Below are 18,818 nucleotides of genomic sequence, written 5' to 3'. Positions count from 1 at the left end.
GTCCCGCCTATATTTCCTGCCTAGCCACTGGCCAATCAGTGATTTATTTATTGACCAATCGGCAACACACTTGACATACAGACCATCCCACAGCAATTACCAATGATAAAACTCTGGTGGCACAGACATTTTTTTATGCTGTCAGATGAGTGGCTGTGAATCTGAGGACCTGCTTGAACCCTGTGTATGAATCTCCTTGTTGCCATTTATGCTTGTGTGTTTATCTTTATGTGTTTACCATAGATGTTTTTCTTCTCACTCAGTCTGCCACAGCAGTTCATGCTTAGTAACAGGCCAGGAAGAGAGGTACTCCTTCTTTATATAATATGGAAAGCATAAAGGAATGTCTGCAGCTGTAAATTACTTTCTAACAAAAGAATGAAGAAAAATATTCAAAGATGATCTAGGGAATGTTCCACTATGTGATATTCACATTAAACTTTTGAATCATACAACATTTAGTAGACTTCCAGTAATTTATTTAACATGTATAAATATCAAGTTTAGACAAATTATGTCCCTGTGGGTGCATATGTAATAAACATTAGTGTATTTATTTAAGTTAAATAAAATACTTTGTTAACAGATGTAATCATTATACATGACATTTCTCTTTTAACCTCATTAAAATGTCTCCCCAAAGCATGTGTCTGCTGATACTTTTTACACAGTCAGCAATAATGGTACATAACCAGCAAATTATGATTATCTGAATTTTATAACAAAAATAAAGTCTCTGGCTCCATACATGAGTGAGAAAAAAATAATTGAAAAAAGTAGACACACATGAGAAGAAAAAAATGTACAAGTACAGTTATCCATAAAAAAATCCATGTTCTCACGCAACTGAATATCAGATATGTTCAATGTTTATTTCCTTGGATATACAGGCTGACAGAGATTGAAAAGCTCTTGATATAATAAAGTCATGGAACAAATTGTAGACAAACCTTTCCCAGAAACCTGGTGCCCTAATTTTTTTTATCTACCGACACTTCCATTTAAGGATGACAGCATGCTTTTATTTGCTTTGTTCCAATAGGAAGACCGACCTGTATTTGTGCCCTGGGCTTTACTGGGCCCAACTGTGGCAAGACAGTGTGTGAAGATTCTTGTCACAATGGTGGAAGCTGTGTTGTGACTGCAGGGAACCAGCCTTACTGCCACTGCCATTCCGACTACACTGGAGACAGATGTCAGTACTGTAAGTAGAAGTGTCCTCCCTCAGCCTGCCAGCAGCATGCTTTGATGTTTGCATTGAGTACTACAGTAGTTCACACCTGGGCTCTCTCCTCTCTTCATTTTAGCCACACCCCTTTTCTCAGGTTCTTCTCCTGTTGCTTAAACTCCAATAATTTTTACATTTTCTCTATCCTTTTCTATTACTATCAATCCAAGTGAGTCTATTAAATGGGTAACAGAATTTATTAAGATATAAACTGAGGAAATACACTCATGAATACAGAAAGGAGTAGACAAAAGAAGTTGTCCTCTGATTTGACCTGGAGTAAATCCACCTCAAAGGCAGAAGCATGGATAAGGGACATGTGACCTTCTCCAATTCCTTATAAGAGGTCATGTAAGCCGGGCGGTGGTGGCGCACACCTTTAATCCCAGCACTCGGGAGGCAGAGCCAGGCGGATCTCTGTTAGTTTGAGGCCAGCCTGGGCTACCAAGTGAGTTCCAGGAAAGGCGAAAAGCTACACAGAGAAACCCTGTCTCGAAAAACTAAAAAAAAAAAAAAAAAAGAGGTCATGTACAATGGCAGGAAGCACTGCCTCATTAGAGCCATATAGCCCAAGGTCATGGGTGGAGCAAATACTACTAAATTTCCTCTTTTTGTCTAAATAAGGAGATTCTAATCTTAATGCAAACTATATACAATAAGAATGATTATCAAATATTTTCCAGGAAAAAACAAGGGGTAATAACATAAACAAAAATGGAACTACTTCCAACAAGAATAACATCAAACAAGAAAGACATGCTAAATGTTCAGAACATGGGTAAATGGCAAATTACCGAGATTATTCAAGTAGCTGTCCTGTCTTGAAGTTCTAACTCTAGTATTAATATGTTCTAGCTAAGATATGAGAAGATTGTAACTGTGACTATCTAGTCTTCAACTCCATCAAAGACCTGAGAAGGAATATAATAATATCCGAGAAAACGGAAAATACAAGCAAGCAATTCCTGAAATTCTTGCAAGAATAGACAGAGACAGCTGGCAGCCTGGACAGTCACCTAAAGTTTCTCAGTGTCATTGTGGCATCCAATTTGGCTACAGGCCTAGAATATCCGACAGACCATTTTCACAAGCAGGAATTTTGAAAGACCATCTTACCCTGTCTTGGCAGAGTTCAGTAGTTGCTTTTCCAGTAGTTCATCCAGAAAGGACATCATTCGTACTGTCAGCTGTCGAGGCAAGGGCAGTTCTTTGCCCAGTAGGCCATTTTGTGCCAAGAAGAAGACAAATTTTCAAACAGAAATGTCTTAGAGGCTCAACATTTTCTTGGGACCAGATCAGTGCTGCCAGGATCAATCGTGTCTCACATCAACAGAATTCTAAGTTATTTAAATGATATATTCTCTAGGTCTATGAAGTGTTTGAAGATTACTTGTAGCTGTGTGGTCGCTACATGAATGTGTAGGTTCACGAAGATCCGTGGAATGAAGACACAGAGGCATCTTAAGAATGAATTTAGCCTATCATGGCTGCAGGGGGGTCCAGCCTCGAAGGACTGAAGCACACTTCCCTTCGCCTACGGCATATTTATTTACTCCTTTTTACAGTTTAGATAGTTAATTTCCATACCTTCAAAGCAACCCAAAAGGAGCTCCCAGAGACCAAATGCTAGGTGCAAATTACTTGATTTAACAGGTACCTTGGTTTTGGGTTTCCTGGACAAAGTTTTGCATAGGCCTTTGATCCTTGGGGGACTCTCTGATCCTTGACTCTCAGACAAGATTCACATGGGGTGATAAGAGAAACAAAAGGTAAGAGAAACAAAAGGTGTGGTTAAACAAAGGAAGGATTAGGGCTAGGTGCTGCTCTCTGGAGCCAAGCCAGGAGCTCAGCAAGAATGCCACTAGAATAACCTATCCATTTGACATGTTTCTATAAATATGGAGAACCTAACATAAATATAGAAATGACAAGCATGGGTGACTATAGTTCTGTATGTCTTATCTACCTAAATAATCTAAGGACTAAGTCTTCACATTAACAAGATAAACAGTCTGTAAAACAGATGTACCATATAAGGATAATGACTTCAAAATTGTGACAATACACAAAATAGCTTAAAGAGATGTAGGAATGTACACAATATGACAGTAATCTTAAATATGTACAGTTTGACAAATATAATATTACATTTGTATCAATATACAAAATATTTCAAACAGGAATAGGAATATGTATACAATACAACAAATATAGTTTTGTATTTGTATCAATATACAAATTATCTTAAATAGGAATACAAGAATAGTTTACATTTGTATCAATACACAAGAATCTATATCAGTGCAAATTATCTAAGGCTGATATTTACTGAATTAGCATACTAGTAAATACAATAATCTACATTAATATCTTGTACCTATGCATTCCCTTTTTTCTTCTTTCAAAGAGAATACTGAGTCCAAATTTCATTTTTCCACCCCCAACCCTACAATCACCCATCCATAACTCTGAGAAAAATGAAACATTTGCGAGAGGGGCATTGTTTTTCTAGAATTACTTCCTGCTGTTTCGAGTCAATGATATCTCTTTGGGGTCCTGTAAGAAAACTTAAATAGTTAGGTCTCAATAGGGCTAGCCATAGAGTCTACAGCCAGTCTCAGTAATGGGTAAGATTGTCTGAGATTCTGGCTAGAAGTGTAGTATGATGTACCATCTCATCTTAGAACTGTCCTGAAGAGTTTTCAGTCCAAAGCTGATTATTGAGTAATGTTCTTAGATACCATGCCATCTTTCTGGACCGAGTAGTCATTGTTGTGGGGCCCCATCTTCCCTCTGGAGATTTCAGAGATTGCTATTGGGAAGACTTATTTTCACTGTGAAAAACTTGAACATTATTAATATCAAAATGGAAAGTTTGGATATAAGATGACATGACATGTAAGGAAAGATTTTGAGAAATCAAGAATAAGCATGAGGAGAAATAAAATCTTGATAACAATAGTCCTTAGATTATTGGTTTTCTTCTGTCTCATACCAGTTGGCTCCTCTGATATGAGACAGAATATCTTATTTTTTTTTAACAACATACTTGGGTTTAGAGGAGAGAGCCACATTCCCACTCCAAAGCCAGCTTGATTTATAACTGAATCAGCACCACAACTATTCTAGTTAAAGAGATATTGATGTTATGCAGTGAAATAATATCCTGGAGAGTATATTGGTACCAATAGGTTTTTTTCTTCTGCTGTAGACTTCTGGGTGTCCAAGACCTTATGATTTCTTAAAGATAGGGTATTTCTATTATCCTATAAAGACAGAATACAGAACCCTGCCCAAACCCTTGTTTGTTAAATTTTTCTTACAACTTGTAGAGCTGTCACATTGGTAGATAAGCTTTTACTTCTCCTCATCAAGGGGTTTCTCCTGTTTGAAGTGAATTTTCATTAAATTTGTTGCTATCCATAGCTTCTTCTCCTGCAGAAACAAAGGCAAAAACCCTTCCAAACATACAATGTATCCTGGTTTCCATTCTGAGGTCAACACATCTTTGAAATAAACCAGTTGATTTAGCTAAAAAGTTTTTTTTTTTTAAATTTTGTCCAGTGTTTCTCTGCAGCTGTTGTTCCTTTCTCGTTGAGAAAATTCAATGTTACTAAGGAATTATGCAATCTATTGCTAGGAGTCGATGTTACTTGTTGCTGTTTATTTAGCATATTCTTTAAAGTTTGGATCTGATTGGATCTTTCTATGACTACTTGGCCTGTGAGATTGTGCAGTATACCTGTAATATGCTTTATACTGTAATAATCAAAAAACTGTCTCATTTTATTTGAGACATTGTCAGTCATAATTTGTACAGGTATTTCCATGATGAGTATAACTTCTAATAGGAGTGTAATCACAGAATCATCCTTTTCAGAACTCATAGGTGTTGCCCATTGAAATCTTGAATAGGTGTCAATGGTATGGTGTACATTGATTAGTCTTCCAAATTCTGTGAAATGAAACACATCCATCTGCCCAATTTCATTCCTTTGTATGCCTTTTGGATTGCTTCATTTAGGTAATGGAGTTTGGTAATAGAAGGAACAAGTAGGATATTTTCTTACAATTTCCTAGGCTTGTTGCCATGTGGTGTTCCCTATTTCTGATGATTCACTGTAATTGTATGAATAGTGAGGTTAATTCTGTGTTATCAGGAATAAATTCAGCAGTTTCGATATGTCAAACAACTCTCTCTGTGTGTTGAGAGTCAGTGACTACATTGAGACATTCTGTGAAGTCTATTAGTACCATAAGAATGGCATATAGTTCTGCTTTTTATACAGAGTTGTATGGACTTTGAACCACTTTACTTAAGTTTCCTGATTTGTATCCTGCTTTCCCTGATTTATTTGCATTAGTATAGATTGTGAGGACTCCAAAAATTGGCTTTTGCCATACAATGTGAGGAAGGACCAATTCTCTTTATGAATTCTATTCTCATGCTTTTGGGATATCAGATGTTAATCTCTACCAAAACATTACTGCAGACTTATTGCCAGTATTCATTATCTTACTACAATGAGGAAATTTCCTCATTAGTTAAAGGTACTACAATTTCTGCAGAGTCCATTCCTGTCAAGTGGAGAAGTCTTAATTTTACTTTTAGAATCTAATCAGAGATCTTTTCCACATAAGTCTTTAACTTCTTGCTTGGTTTATGTAGTAGAAATATCCATTCCAATATAATATCTTCCCTCTTCATAAAATTCCTGTGGGGGAGTGTCTGGAGGGGAATATGACCAGAATGCTTAACTTAAGTTCTGGAATCACACAATCCACATGCACTTCTTGTATTTTCTTTTCTACTACAGCCAATTCCTTCTCAGTTTTGACTGGTAATTCTCTTAGACTATTTAAGACCTTGTCCTCTTTTAGGGTATTAGCCAAATTTATTACTCTATCTTTAGGTATTTCAATGATAGCCTGTAAGTTGGAAATGCTTTCCAACAATTTTTGAAAATCATTAACAGTCTGCAATCAATCTCTCCTGAGTTGTACCTTTTGGGGTCTAATATATTGTAGCTCTATCTTATATCCTAAGTAATTAATAGACTCTCTTCTGTATTCTTTCAGGAGCAATTTGTAGTACCCAGCAAGGAAAAACTTTCTTTGCTTCTTCAAACATGCTCTCTGAGGTATCTAACTTTGAATCAGCTAATTAGATATCATCCATATAATGATAAATTATGGATTGTGGAAATTTCACATGAATTATTTCCAATTTTTTTTTACACAAAATATTGGCACAAGGTAGGGCTATTTAACCTTCCCCATGGGAGGACCTTCCCTTGATATCTCTTGACTGGCTGAGAATTATTATCCTTAGGTACTGTGGGGGCAAATTTTTCTCTATCCTCTTCTTGTAAAGGTATGGTTAAAAAAGTAGTCTTTTAAGTCAATAACTGTAATAGGCCATTCTTTGGATAGCAGAGAGGGCAAAGGCATCCAATTCTGTAGGGAGCCCATAGGCTGAATTACTTTATTAATAGATCTCAGATCTGTCAGCATTCTCCAATTACCAGACTTATTTCTAATAACAAATACAGGAGAATTCCGAGGGCTGGTAGATTCTTTAATGTGTTGAGCATTTAACTACTCTTGGATCAGCTGTTCTAAAGCTTGTAGCTTCTCTTTTGTCAAAGGCCATTGTCCAACCCAGACAGCTTTATTAATTAGCCACTTTAAAGGTAGGCCTGTTGGTACTTCTGAGAGTTCTACAGCAGTTGTGCTCTGTTTATGTACAGCCTGAATGGTTGGTGGCTGTTTTGTATAGTATGTTGTAATATTATTCCTAGCAAGATGCATTGGTCTGTATTCCCTTTGTGAGATTGTAGGAATTTTAATCTGGGTGTTCCCTGCTGTAACAAATCTTGGCCCCAAAGACTCACCACTACATTTGCCACATATGGCCTCAGCCTTCTTCTCTGTCCTTCTGGCACTACACATTCAACCCATCTCAAATTTTGTTTTACCTGAGATAGGGTTCCAATCCCTAGAAATTGGACATCTACCTCTTGAAGAGGCCCATTCAGATGCCATGATTTTGGTGTAATTATAGTCATATCTGTACCTATGACTACCAGGTCCTCTAGAACAATGCCATTAATTCGAAGCCTAAGCTTTGTCTTTATTTATAGAAGTCTGCCAAAATATTCATTTTATTGTGTACTTAGGAATTTCTGGTTCATCTATCAGAGATGTTCTATCATCCAGTGCAGTATCATTCTTTACATTAGACACTGGATTATTTAATTGTCCTGGAGAGGAATTTCCTCCACAGTGGCTGGAAATGTTTGGGCCACATTTGATTTGGGGGCCTGCATGAGTCCTCCTGAGGTGTTTCCTACTGGTAAAGTGTTGCCTTGTATATCTATTATTGATTTGCACTCATTGGTTCAATGTCAGCCTTTGCTCCAAATATAATCCAGAAGGTTGGTGTCTCCCAATTGAGTTATTTCTAGGAGTATGCTTCTAGGAGCACCTCATTTACACTATCTACTTATATGACCTGGTGTACCACAGTTAAAACATTTATTACCCAAGGCCTCCTTCCACTTCTAGAAATTGCTTTTCCTCTCCAAGCCTCATCAACATAGTTAAAAGACTCAACACTGTTAATATATTGAACCCATTCTTCCAAAGGTGCTTACCTGACCTTCAATGGTATAAGTATTCTTTTGCATTCTGCATTAGCATTGTTAAACTCCAAGGACTCAGTTAATCAGTTAATACTTGTCTTAGTTAGTTCTTTTCTGACACTTTTTTTTAATAGCTTTGGTTAGCCTTTGTAAAAAAAATCAGTAAAAGGTTCTTGTGGGCACTGGAAAATTTTTGGGTATAGTTCAGTTGGTTTTCCTGGTTCTGAAATTTTTCCCCAAGCATTTAGAGCTGCTGTATGGCATAGGGATATTGTATTCTCATCAAAAGTAGCTTGTACATTTCTATTAGCGAAGCATCCATCCCTCACCAAGAATTTGATCCTGGGAGATCTCAAAACCTCTGATTTTATCCTGTTGTTCTAGGACCCTTGCTTCCTCTCTCAACCAGCTTTTCCATTGTAACTGCTGGCTATATTCTAGAACAGCTGAGATTAACTGATTACAGTCATCTTGTATGGTTCTATTTGTAGAAGAACACGTATTTAACATCTGTTTTACATATGTTGAATGTATGCCATATGTGACCACCTCTTCCTTGATGGTTTTTTAATCTCTCATAAGAATAGGTTGCAACATATATTTCACAAAGGGCTCAAGATGTCTATCATTTGCTGGCTTCTTACAGATGATGACAGGATAAGCCATTTTATGAGAGCCATCTGGAGATGTTATGACTTGTATGACCTTTTCCTTCTGCCTATTAGGTCCTTTGTCATCTTTACTGGGAGTTTCTTCCAGAGCTTGTAACCGAGCACCTAAGGTCACTTGCAGTGAGTGAACCTCCTTTCCTGTAAGGGATTCCAGAGATTTCATGGAATCATGCAACTTTTATGTTCTTCTTAAACACATGATTCCATAGCCCTTATTTTATTAGTTAATGATAATCTTTCTTCCTTATAAAGTATCTGAATAGCAGCAACATTACTCTAGAGAGTTATTGTTTTAGCCATTAAATAGTCATATTTATTATCAATAGAATCAAAACTCATTGTACATTTATTATTAATGGATTGAAGTTCTTGTAGTAAGTTAGTAGATTCCAAACAAAGAAGCCTTTTCTTTAAGTCTTTATTACTACTTTGTAAATTCTGGGTAGAAAATTTCAGAGAAATAATCTGTTTATTTAAGTCTTCATTGCTACCTTGTAAAGTCTGTATCAGTTCCAATAATGACAAATCTTTGTTATTATTATTAAACCAATTTTTCAATGCTATGTGAATTATTATGCTAAATGCTAAAATGGTGTATATCATATACACCCCAGGAAGGTCATATATGTCTTGTAAAAATTAATTCCTTATAAAAGCAAGAAAAAATTTAAATTCTTATGATGTAATATTTTCTGCCATGTTTTGAGAAATATTCAAAATTTGTAAAGAAAATTTTATTAGTTTATTTATTAATCAGTTTTAAGGTGTAAAATTATGAAGTACTTTTACCTTGGATGAAATCATTGATCACTGGTGTTTCAGTTCTTGCAATGTTTTTTTTGGGGGTGGGGTATAGTATCATTGCTTGGCCAGTAGGCGTTGCAGGTGTAGCACCAAAACAGGTCTGATGCAAGCTGACTCAGGTCGCTGAATGGCTCCTGTCAATTAAGCACTTACCCAGGCAAACCCTGAGCACTAGGTAGGGTTGCTGGGATTACAACAGATTGTATACAATAATGAGGCAATACACCAATGAGCTGAAAGCACTCAGGTGTAGTCACACATCTAGCAGGAGCTGCCTATCTGGTTGGTGTGTTATAGGGCTGGTGATGGCAGTAGCTAGTTGGGGCATGGCACCAGGACTGTACTCAGATGGATTGGTGGGAGCTACCAGGCAGTCAGTCAGTCGCATGTGCTCTCAAGGGCGGCGTCCCAGGGTGTTCTGGAATTGGCAGCTGCTACACTAAACTATTTTAAAAGTAAACGAACAGTCTGCTGGTAATTTCTAACCAGGTGGAGGTCTGACACAATCTGGCAACTCCAAGTATAGAACTAGCAGGGCACTTAGTGTGGGCACCTTTCTCTGGTGCTCTATCCACTGAAGAACACACAGGCTTGTGTCAGTGGTTACAAGAACTGCTGCTTTGTGGGTCGCCTAGCCAAAGAGTGACTGACTCACATGCCTCGTGACTCATCAACAGCTGCCTGCCTGTGTTAGGGTTTAGTCACGCAAGTAGCCCCAATGTGGGGACACGGGGCTCAGATCTACATGGTTGGGACTGAGTGGCTCAGGGTTGCTAGTGAGGCTGACCTGCATGCAGCAAGCACAGGAGCCTCTGAGCCAACCTGCTGCCTCTGCCGCAGAGGCTGTGGGCAGGCATTACAGGGACTGTGGGGATCTTTTTGCCACATGAGCATCCCACATTTGGTGCCACTTATTAAGATCAATCTACATGAGTTTATTAAATGGGTGACAGAATTTATTAAGATATAAATTGAGGAAATACACTCATGAATACAGAACTGAGTAGACAGCAGAAGTCATCCTCTGATCTGTCTGAGAGCGAATCCACCTCACAGGCAGGAGTAGGGAGAAGGGGCATGTGACCCTTCTCCAACTCCTTATAAGAGATCATGTACAACAGCAGGAAGCACCACCTCCTTTGGGCCCTATAGTCCAAAGACATGGGCTGAGCAAATACCACTACACTTTTCTAAAAGATTTTATCTATTTTCTTTCCCAGCTTAAGTTTAAAGGCCTGTGCTTTTAATCATTCCCGTATGTGCATATTTCACTCTCTTATTTCTTTCTTCTCCTGACAACCTGTAGGGAGCATCATCCTTTCCCATCCCCCAACTCTCTGAAGTAGCACAAAGGACTATAGTTAGAGAAAATCCGGAGGTAGTTATGTTTGTCTCATCATCAGCTGCATAGACAGAACCAGAATTCCTTTCTCCAGCTTCCTAGACATTTATCTCTAGCAAGGTCTCTCTAAAAAAAACAAGTCCAAAACTTCCCATGCCAGTATCTGTCAGTCACAGCTTTGTTTCCCTGTCTCACCTTCTCCTTTATCTGGGAGCAGCATTCTTTCAAAATATCTTTGTTGTCATAGTCCTCTGTAGCTATTTCTCCATTGACTTTACTTCCGTTAAGTTTCTGTCTTTACTGTACTGTAGAAACAGCTCTTATGAGACTCAAGTTGATTGATTTTGCTGTGTCCAGTGGTCAAGTCTCAGTTCCTGTTTTATAATGACTTTCATCAACGTGTTGATCCCTTTTCCTAAAGACATAATCTTCATCTTGATAGGCACTACTCTTGTCTTTTCTCATCTGTATTTTGTGTTGCTTCTTTGCTTATGAAGCCTAGACAAATTAACCAAATTGCTTCTTTGCTTACTGAGGGTAAAATATTTAATTCCAGTCTAAATACTGTTGTGATTGAAAGCACCATTCTCATCTCCATTTCTTCTCCCTCCAAATATTAATGATTCCTATACATCTTCTCATAGTTTACAATAAACTCAATGACTTTTCAAAATAATGTTTTCAAAGCATCATTTTTTCATTCTAACTATACAGTATTTACATATTTTATAATGCTTCTTATGTACAAATAAATTTGGAAACCAGTGTCTAGATGACTTTAGTTATCTGTAGGGTTTTTGTAGCACCTAAATGATGGCTCTAAATCTATAACTCCAGATAAATTGTTACTTTAAGTTTCAGATCTTATTTTCAATTTTCTGTGACAGCCAATCTTATCTCTCAGTTAACCTGACATTTTTCACCTTGAATTCTCACATTATCTTTCCTTTATCTTTAGCAAGAAACATCCATTACTCAGTCCAAAATCGTGAAGTCTTTGTTGACTCCTCAGTCTTCCATAACTTTCACCTTTAAAGCAAACCCAGAATGTGAGTTGTGCTCATTGACTCTACTCTCACTCAAGCATCCAAACTGCTGGGACCTGTTTGTCTGTTTTATTACAAAACTATATCCTTGCTTCCTCTCTTCACCAATGTGTACATTATCAAATGACAGTCACGTTTGTCTATTTTATATAAAATAAAATTTCTTTCTATTTTAAACACATTCATTGAAATATACATATACATATATATATATAGTTGTTTTTTTTCATGTTCATTCTATTGATTCTCTTTGTTCTTCAAAGTACTAAGTATCATTTTTTAATCATAATTTCAAGAAGACAACAGCAATGCAGCATAAAGAAACTTTTGTGGCACCCTGGTGTAAATCTAAGAGTCAAGATCTGAACCAGGCAATCAACCTTCAGGACTCAATCCTTAAATTTACTTAATGTTTATCAAAGCATGCCTCATATCACTGGTCAGTGAAGGTAGCACAAGGAACAGTACAGAGCCAAGCTGCATGCACTAGTTTATTTGATGTAGCATTAATTATGGTGCCCCATGTATTATAGTAGGACCATATCTGTGACTGTAAAGAAATGGTTAATTTTTGCTCTCCATTTCCTTTCTAAAAGTTCATTTATTCTCATATGAGGACAAGCTCTTCTCAACATATAAAGCTGTCAGTATATTATGCCTACTGTCCTTTTTGCCTAAATTGTGTATGTCCCAGGACAGCAGTCACATGCAAATACAATTCAGTTACACTCATGTGATCTCATCCATATCTTCACTACCTCATCGCTCTCCCATCAGCACGGCAGAGGATGCTGGCATTAAGTGCTTTCTACTAATGCACTAATTCCTTTTTTTTTTTCTTTTGTGCTCAACCATTCTTAAAATCTGTAATGACTTCTAGGAAATGAAGGGTAATTCCAGCTACTGTCCCACAAGGTGTTGAGTTTATCACTGTCCTTTATTCTAGGAAAACCACAGCCATGACTATCCTCCATATGAAGCCAACTTCTCTGACACTGAGACTATATCCAGTGCTTGCTAGTTCCCTTTGCAAATCATTCACTTCCTCTTTAGTTTGAACTGACATCTACCTCTACCTCTTTCAAGACTCTGTTTTTATGTCTCCTGGCTTTGTTCACTCTACTGTTTTATTTATTGTATTCCTCAGATTTGAAGCTTCTTTGACATTATACTGAGCAACAACAGCTGATGAACAAAATATAAATAGTAATTTTATAGATGACATATCTAAATGAAAGTGGCCTGAAAAAGTTAATTAAAAGATAATCAACATATCATATAAAAAATGTCTGTTCTATATGTGGATAATCCATGGTTATTATGTATGTGTGTATATTGTTCTTGTTTTTTTGTTTTAAAGTGTCTTGTATATTCTAAGCTGGCACCAGACTCATATCTAATCAAGAATGACCTTGAAGTTGTTATAGGATGTTAATCCTCTATGCTGTCTTCAGACTGCTCAAACTACAGGCATGTCCCACCACTCTCCATTTCAATTCAATTTTTAAAGAAAAATCTCTTGATTTATTAGCTTCCACCAATTGATGGATTATACTCTATCAGTTTTTCTAAATTTTAAATCAAATAATCAGAATTCTTGATTCTCTTTGAACTGCCTTAAAATACTATATAACCATCATTACAGAAATTTACATCCTTCCAAAGACCAAATTCAGTTAGCTTGCATCTTAATTGACAACTTAATAGAATCACAGTGTGTGGCTGCCCGCTGCTTTACCAGGCAGCGTTATGATTTTATCCTTACTATTAGCAGTCAGAGTGCTTCCCGCCTTTTACTGCAAAGCACTTATTTAAATTAACCAATTAATCCTTAGACAGAGGTTAAATAAGGTGCCCAAGGTCCTGAAGCAGGCAGAAGTAGACCCCAGGAGTTGTTGATCAAGATGTCAGCACACATCCAGGAGAACATTGATGTTATCTTGGGCTTTGCCATTAAAATGACAAATCCAACATCTGAGGAAATGTAATAAATTCAGAATCCATCAGTGTGAGTCAGCAAAGTTCAGTGCACCCGGTGTTCCGTCAAAAGTGTGTCTGGCATATGCATCACTCCCCCTAGTAAATGAAGAAATGACAAAATGCCTCATTATGGCACCTAATTACAGGCTATTAGTGGGAGGTAAAACATCAGTTCTTAGTTGTGCTGAGTTAAAACATCTCACAGCTTCACTAGCAAGGTAAATTCCAGAGGTCTGAAAGCAAATTAATTTTAGCAAAAGTAATTTAGGGAAAAAGAAGGAGATAAAGTAACGAAGCTAAAATTTAACATTCTTTAAGTTATTTTCTTAAAAACAAATAGAGCTGAATTTTCATATGGGTCTAATGCCAAGATTCCTGCTATCAATCAAAGCAAATAAGCACAGCATTGTGCATTTAAATAGAGGTGTCATTTGTGAAGTCAACACTAGCTGAGGTTATTTTTAATTAAAGGACAATAGAACTAGGGCAAAGCTGCCCATTAAGCCAACCTACTCTCTATGACATTGGAAGAGCATGTGCAAGGCTCCTTCCTACACATTATCAGTGCAGACATGAAGTACTAAATCTCTGAGGCTGGAACAATGGCTCAGCTGTTAAAGGATCAGGTTCCCAAGCAAAAGAAGTTTTGTTAGATTACAGAGTTGAGAGACTGAAGAGTAATGCAAAGATATAATATGACTGGTATTAGAATTATAGTTTTAAAGTAATTGTTGAACAATGTCTGAGCTATGGACATGCGACTATTGTGTTGATGATGTAATTAGATTATGTTTAGTACTTGCCATCAGAGAAACATTGCATTATAGTCAGCTGATAAGTTCACGTGGCACCTGCCTAATGTTAGGTTTTGTGTGAACAGTTGTGTCAAGTACTTCCTACTGCCAATTTACAATAGGTTGTGGTGTTCAGAAAAGTAAATATGATGCAATAGAAGAGTTTGGTGAAACATGGCAATGAGCTATCTCTGCTTGCAAAAAGAGCCTAAGATTCATTGTAAATGAGTGATTTCTACCCAGAAGTGATATCTGGGGGTGACCTGAAGAGAAGGTCGTCAGATGAAAGGGAACATGAGGGACAGCATATGAGGAAGGAAGAAGGTGAAGTCCTGTGGAGGACTGCAGGGAACTGACATTTGCAGAGTGTTCAGTGCAGTAATCACACCCATACATACCAATGAATTAAAAGAACATGAAATTTCTATCAGTGCCCACAGTATCTTTGAGATGAATATTATCAGTATATTTTCCATGTCTCCAAAATTAGATGTAGGAAGTTTTCCTTATATTCTTTGTTAGAAATTGTAAGATCTGAAAATTACATGGCTCCAAAATCGGACTTCTCTTTGTACAGCATCACACCGTCTGATGCCCTTGTCCACAGAGCAGCATATAGTTACCTGGTCTTCCAAGTTTCTGCTTTGTTTAAAAAAAGGAATTTTAAAATTTCAGTTATTAAACTGACAGCCAGCCTATAGAGAGACCTAAAACAACCAGGAAATAAAAGAGTATTGTCAGCTGCCCTTATTATTACAAAGATGAATGGAAACTGATGCTATAACTGTATCACTATTGACACAGGAAGTGGAATGCCCTACAATCACCAACAGCTTCCCCATCTGTCACATTATGAGATTCTTCAGAGCAGTCACAGTTGTGGTGGGATAAGTTCTGGTGCACAGTCTTCCTGGTGTCTTGAAATTCTTTTTCTCTAGATGAGAAGAAAGCAGCACCTTCATCTAGTCAAGCTCTGGGTTCAGTCTGCATTATACAGCATGTTCCTGGTGTCCTTTTGCTCCTAATTTTGAAACATGGTCATTGGCTCCACAACAATTCCCCCACCAGCTGTTTGAGTCTTTTGTTCTTTACTTACTTGGAATCACTATGCTGTCTGCTGGCTGTCTAATCCCATACTGTCTTCCTAAATTTCCTTTGTCCTGGGAACTTGGTACTTCTCTTTTGTAGTTTTCAATTGTATTGTCACTACTCATGTTCTTGACTGCCCCACTAGAAGTGACAGCTGGCCTTAGAGTTTGTCGTGTTCTATCAGCTCTGCTGGGGTGGTGTCAGGGCCTGGAATCTGAATGAGTGTGCACAAAGCTGGTGCATCTAACTTATATGAACATGATCCCCCTGGAACATCTTGGCATGTGCACACAGACACTACTTTCAACATTTGTGAGTGTGCACATAGCTGGTGTCTGGAACATCTGTGACTATGTACAGAATCCCACCAAAGCTTATATTTCTGTGTCCAGCCTGCTGGGACCAGTTATTTTCTGTCCTCTAGAAAGATTTCACTTCAAGGAAGAGCAAGGCTCTGGGAAGTTATCCATACAAGGTCATTAGGTCCCATATCCTTCATAAAGAGATACTCGCTCTCCCTAAGCAGTGCTGGCTGCCACTTTCACAGTCAAATCCACAAAAGTAAATATTGTATCACTTCAGGTCAGTGAGTCTCAACCTTCTGAACACTATGGCCCTTGAATACAGTTTCTGATGTTGTAGCGGCCCCCAAACATAAATAATTATTTTCACTGCAACTTCATGACTCTAATTTTGTTACTCTTATGAGTAATAATGTAAATATCTGATATATGACCCCTGTGAAAGAGTCCTTCGACCACAGTCTCCCCCCTCACACCCTAATACATAGGATTCATGGCCAACACATTGAAAACCATTGCACTTGGTATTCTTATGTGTGCTGTTTGTGAAAATGTGAACTGACAGAGTCACTTCAGAAGAGAGTTTTACATTGTCCTTAAATGTAAGATGAATTGCTAAATGGTCTTATTAATAATAATAATAAAAAAAAAACCTAGAGCCAGACATTGGGGTAAAAACCCGGGAGATCGGGGAAGTGGAAAAAAGCCAACCATGTTCTTACCACTAGAAATCCTCAGCTAAAAAGAGAACTACTTTCTGCATATCCACGCTTATATGTCTTTTTATCCCTGCCATCTCATTTCTTCTCTCTGCCCAGCTACATCACTTCCTATTTTTACCCAGCTCTGTCACTTCCTGTCTGTCTGTACCTCCAGACCTCCATGGTTAGTGCTGGGATAAAAGATATGTGCCACCATGCCTGGCTCTGTATCCAGTGTGGCCTTGAACTCACAGAGATCCAGATGGATCTCTGCCTCCCAAATGCTAGGATTAAAGACGTGTGCTACCATTGCCTGACTTCTAATTTTAATATAGTGGCTAGCTTTTTCCTCTGATCTTCAGATAAGCTTTATTGGGGTGCACAAATAAAATTTCACCACACTTAAAAATGAATATTTTTTTGTGAGAAATTGGTTCTACAAATTAAATCTATATCAGGACAAAGCCATGTACAAAAAATCCACATCCCATAAATAGTATGTGCCAATGTTTTTATTTTAAAAGAAAAATATTGTAAATATTGAGATAGATTTGAATTAAGGGTTGCAAATTGTTATATTATTTTTAGTTAATCATAATAAGGAATGGTGACTCAAGAGTCAGATAATGGAACTGTAGTCTTATCACTTATGTTAGATCATTTAAAAGAGTCTCAGGATTACAACGGTAGGGTTAAAGATGTTTGAGATCCAATAGAAAGACTAAAATTATGGAAAACAATTTTGGAATAATGTTGTTCATCCATTAAGAACATAAAAATAGGAAGAAAATATTTCAGTATATATTTACATAAAGTAATTTAATGGAACAATAGGTAACTATTTCCAAAATACAGTAAGTTGTATGTGAGTTAAGCCACATACTTTAATTATTAAAACTGATTCATTCAGTTGGTATATATTAAAAACACATGGGAGGCTGAGTGTATAGGCCAGATGGCAGAGTGCTTGCCTAGCATATGAAAGACATGTCTGTAATCCTAGCACTCAGGAAGCAGAAGCAGGAAGGTCAGCAATTTAAGGCCACCATTAGGTATATAGCCAATTCAAGGCCAGCCTAGGCTACATGAAGCCCTGTCTGTTGAAATTTCATATTTTACTAATGCAATGTAAATAGCCTATTAGTAAATATGAGTAGCTAAATATTGTCACCAACACATGTACTGTACACAAACATTAGTTTAAAGATGCATTTTAGTGATCTCTGGCTGCCTGATAAAGAATCTTTGAGAAAGAATAAAGATGTTACAGGTTGCAATAATGATTTTTCTTAAAAATTATATCATTCTATTACAGAAAATAGATGTATTTTTAACATTTATACCTACGATTTCCCTAATTACAATATCAATACTCTACAATTACGTAGTCCTCATTGTTATCCAGATTATAAAATTGTGTTTGGTACTGGTAGTAATCCTCAGGGTTTTTGTGACAACTTTATATTGTGAGCATTCAGTATTGCTACTATATAATTTCATGATTTTCCCTGTTTGCTTCACAAGAGTTCATTGTATTGTGGGGTTTTTTTAATCACATGCATATATCTCAAATGTATCTTTTAGGTCAGTAAAATTATTAAACTTTTTTGACAGAATGTTCTACAGGAAACAAAACTTCAAACTTAAACTTTCTTGATAATAATATGTATAGATTCATACTATGCAAGCCTAGGTCAGATTTTGTTTCCTCTTTTTCCTCTCCACTTCGACATTTGTCCACTCTCTGCAAAGTTAGTAAAGTTCCTAGTATACAGTTACACATGTGCCTATGTTTAGAAATCTATCCATTGCAGGCACAATATTTCAATGTTTATTACATAATCTAATTGCTCATATAGTTTCAAAGTTATGCAGATGTATCTTGTCATTCCATAAATCCAAACCATTACTGAACACTCACTGATCTACCTAGAAACTTTTACTTTCAGTCTTAGAGTGTTTTAATTTTAATCCTGTCCCTCTTTCAACCCCAACTACAAAAAAGGCTTTGATCATCTATATTTTCCTTTTAATCTGATTTTTTTTCATTCTAGTTATTAGAAATGATACTATATTCTTTCTCCCATAAGTGTATATTCATTGTACTGAATTACATAAGGATATTTTCACATAAATACTAATACAGCTAAACTTTGATCATATTCAGACTAAATTTCTCTACATTCCCTTGTTACCCAAAATCCCTCCAATTCATCT

At 36.9% G+C, this 18,818-nt stretch overlaps 1 protein-coding gene across 1 annotated transcript in view; it reads left to right on the top strand.

Moving 5' to 3' along the window:
- Lrp1b (LDL receptor related protein 1B) overlaps window positions 1-18,818 on the top strand; it is a 1,617,914-nt gene that overhangs the window by 1,553,165 nt on the left and 45,931 nt on the right. The window contains exon 84 of the mRNA XM_059258831.1: window positions 1,043-1,204. Coding sequence (XP_059114814.1) covers window positions 1,043-1,204 — 162 coding nt within the window. The remainder of the gene's footprint in view (window positions 1-1,042; window positions 1,205-18,818) is intronic.

The sequence above is a fragment of the Peromyscus eremicus genome, chromosome 4 (assembly GCF_949786415.1).
Source record: "Peromyscus eremicus chromosome 4, PerEre_H2_v1, whole genome shotgun sequence".
NCBI classification, from domain to species: domain Eukaryota; kingdom Metazoa; phylum Chordata; class Mammalia; order Rodentia; family Cricetidae; genus Peromyscus; species Peromyscus eremicus.
The sequence above is the reverse complement of the archived record's forward strand: the minus strand, read 5'-3'. Positions and strand labels throughout refer to the sequence as shown.